The sequence below is a fragment of the Merops nubicus genome, unplaced genomic scaffold (genome assembly GCF_000691845.1).
Source record: "Merops nubicus isolate BGI_N331 unplaced genomic scaffold, ASM69184v1 scaffold19199, whole genome shotgun sequence".
Classification (NCBI taxonomy): domain Eukaryota; kingdom Metazoa; phylum Chordata; class Aves; order Coraciiformes; family Meropidae; genus Merops; species Merops nubicus.
The window spans coordinates 384-3,644 of NW_008631889.1; the positions used below are offsets into that span (position 1 = coordinate 384).

Consider the following 3,261-nt stretch of genomic DNA (forward strand, 5'->3'; position numbering starts at 1 on the left):
GCTGAGCTACTGCAAGCAGCCTGGAGAGCAGTGGGGACGTGTCCCTGCCTGAAGAACGGGGTGAGGACTTTCCAGAGGAAGGCCAGAGTTGCTCCAAAGTGGAAAACCAAGACCAAGAGCACCCCAGCGTTGAGCAAACCCAAGGCCAGAACCCCCCAGGAGCCCAAATTGAGCCTCTGGCTGCAGCTCAGCCCCTCAGTGCTGCCAACCTGTCAGCTCCTGGGCAGCAGCACGAGGGCTGGGTGGGGGCTGCCCTGCAGAACCACGGCGAGAGGGTGCCCGTGGAGGAAGAGGAGGACAAGGAGAGCTCAGGCTTGGCCAAGGAGCTGTGGGATGAGCTGCACTTGTCTGGGGGTGCTAAAGGGGAGAGTGGCCTCGAGGATGACTGCCCCCCTGAGCTCGTCAACGAGGTAGAGTCTGGCCACAGGGAGCCACTTCTGGGCAAGGAGGGTGGCTGGGGAGTGGGCTAGAGGAGAGGACATGAGTCCATGGGAGGAGAGTCCCTGAGCTGGGGCTGCTGAAACCACTGGGAAAGGGTGGTTGGCAGGGGCTGAGCTGGGGGTTGCTCCTTGAAGTAAAACCTTTCCTGATGTTTACTCTTTTCTTGGATACTCTCAGATTGTGGGTCACTTAACCGTGAAGGACATCAGCATCGAGAGGATCAGCTTTGATTACTCCAGCTATGGAGATGCCCAGCTCAGCGAGGGGGATTTTGGGCACGTCACTGAAATCTATGACTTCTCCCCCTCCCTGAAAACAGAGAATCTCTTGGAAGTGTTCTCAGATTTCCAGTGAGTACCTCTCTGAGAGCCTGAGCCCAGCACCAGCAATGTTCAGACTGGAATGCACCCCAGAGTCTGCTGAATGTGGAGTTTTAGGTTCACCTTCGTGCCCTCACGCTCTTTCTGTACCTTAAAGGATGCTCTTTGTGCAGTTTATGCATGAGGCATAAACTCAGGGCTCTGTCATACACACAATTACTCCATCCAGGCTCATTCCTCCTGCTCTGGCTTCACTGAGAGTCTTCAGGTGCTTTCTAGGAGCACTTTTGTAGGACCTGACCAAAGTTCAGCCCTGCTGGCGACCAGTGGAGCTGGGTGCAGCTCTGCAGGAGCCTGGGAGCAGTGTCTGCAGGCAGCTCTCCCTGTCCTCCTCCTCCTCTCTGCCTATTCCTGGTGGATTAGATGTAAATTCATCCCCTCTGTGGCTCCTTGGAATTCAGACCTGGGATTTACATTTTAAATCAGTGTCTGTCTGTTGTGTGTGTTTCCTCCTTATGGATTTTTGGGGAGTGAAACCAGCTGAGAACTGACAGATCTAATCTCTGCAGGAAAATCTTTGAACTCCCTGCTCCCAAACTCACATTTTCCACTGATGCTTTGTTACATCTCTTCACCCTGAGCTTTGTAAACCACTTCTCTAAATCACTTGCTCTTTGTTGTAGACATCTGAGCAGTCAGTGGTGGTTTCAAAGCACTATGTAAATATAATGGGCTTGTGCTACAAGATAAGTCTGGGGTGTTGAGGTTGATTTTGGCCAAGGGTTTTTTAAGAGGGGAAGGAGAGTTCTTGGGGGCAGCTGGTGGGGGTACAGTGTGGGTTTGGAAGGGGAGGAGCTGATGTTCTCCTGTCCCTTCTCTTGCCCCTCATGTAAAATGGCTCTAATGCTATGACAAGCACCAGCTCTCTACAGAAAACCACCACAAAAACATCAGCAAGCTGGCTGGTGGGGCTTTTAAAATTTCTTCCTAATGAAAGTTATTCTCCTGTCTTTCCATTCTAGGGCCGGTGGTTTCAAAATCCAGTGGGTGGACGACACGCACGCCCTGGGGATCTTCTCCAGCCTGTCTGCAGGTAGTGGGGCTGGGAGGGAGGGACCCTCTGGGCTCCCTGGGTGCTGCCACTCAGCCCTCTGAGCCCCACGCTGGGCTGAGCTCTTCCCAGAGGTGGTCCCAGCTCATCCTGGCTTCCTCCCTTTGTGTTTCCACCTTGAAAGGCTTCCCGGGCTGGAGCTGCTGGGGGCAGTGTGTGGAAACTCCACTTTGCAAGAGCAGCAGGTTTTGAGTTGGCTTTGGAGGAACCAGGGCACCTCTTGCAGGCACAGGGACTCACGTTGCAGTGCTAGAAGTGAAGCTGGTTTGCCACTTGAGGGTTTTTTTTTTCCCTCTTTTGACCAGAATTGAGTAACCTCCTGGGCCCCTCCGAGGCGGGTGGTGGCACGTGGGTCAGCCACAGAGCCAACCCAGGAGGAGCTGCCAGCCAGCAGCACCTGGAGTCCAAAGGCTGCTTTTTTTCTCCTTTTTCTTGGGATTTGGTTTAACAATGGCAAAGTCTTTTCCATTTTCTTGAGACTCTTCCTGTGTGATGTCACCTGAGGTGACCAGAGTGAGTTTAGCTGTTCAGTACAAGCCTTGAGATAACGACTCAGGTGCTGAAGATCAAATTATTCAGTGTTTTATCATGTACTGGTTTTTTAATTTCCTTTTTTTTTCTTTTAACAATTAAAGCCATCAATATTCAGCTTGCTAATTTCATCTCTCTTTGTCCTTTGAAGCATCTCAGGCCCTGGGGCGACGTTATCCTTCTTTAAAGATCCGACCACTGATCCATGCAACAAAACAGTCTAAAATCAAGGCACTGCAGCGACCAAGTAAGACATTAATTGGGGTTTTTTATAATTATTAGTAGTAGTATTGCTTATTTTACCAGGCTTCTACATCCTGAGTGGTCACTGTGACAAGTTAAATGAGGAATTCTCTATCAAGGCCCAATGTCTCTTTGTTCGTGGGGGGTTTTGTGGCTTTATTGGCAGTGCAGGACAGGGAGATGTGGTGTGGAGGCTTCAGGAAAAGCCTCCAGGGGCATTTTTTTGAACAGTCTTTTCAGCCAACCTGTAGCATAGTTATGTTAAAACCTCCTGCCTGGGTAAGGCTGGTTTCTCCCCCTTGGCACAGGGCAGGGTGGTGACAAATTTGCAAGGCCACGTTTTATTGATTTCAGCTTTTTCTTTATTTTATTGCCTTTTAAAATCATATTGGAATCAGTTATACTTGCCACAGTAAAGAAATGCCATGAATCTTGTAGCAGTAGAGACTTGGCTGAATGTACAACTAGGTGGGTATTTCTACAGTACATTGCAGTGGAAACAAATTTCAGTATTAATGCTTCAAAGGGACACTGTCACAGTCAGAAGTTCCTGAGGTTTTTAAGGCTGCTAGATTTAAATGAAGCATCCAAAAAACTGGATTTAATTTTGCACTC

General features: G+C 49.8%; 1 protein-coding gene across 1 annotated transcript in view; it reads left to right on the forward strand.

Moving 5' to 3' along the window:
* Positions 1-186: 186 nt before the first annotated feature.
* R3HCC1 (R3H domain and coiled-coil containing 1) overlaps positions 187-3,261 on the forward strand; it is a gene marked incomplete at its 5' end in the record, with an annotated part of 4,261 nt that continues 1,186 nt past the window's right edge. The window contains 4 exons of the mRNA XM_008947752.1: positions 187-410; positions 619-791; positions 1,784-1,854; positions 2,555-2,650. Of these exons, the coding sequence (XP_008946000.1) occupies positions 187-410; positions 619-791; positions 1,784-1,854; positions 2,555-2,650 (564 nt within the window). The remainder of the gene's footprint in view (positions 411-618; positions 792-1,783; positions 1,855-2,554; positions 2,651-3,261) is intronic.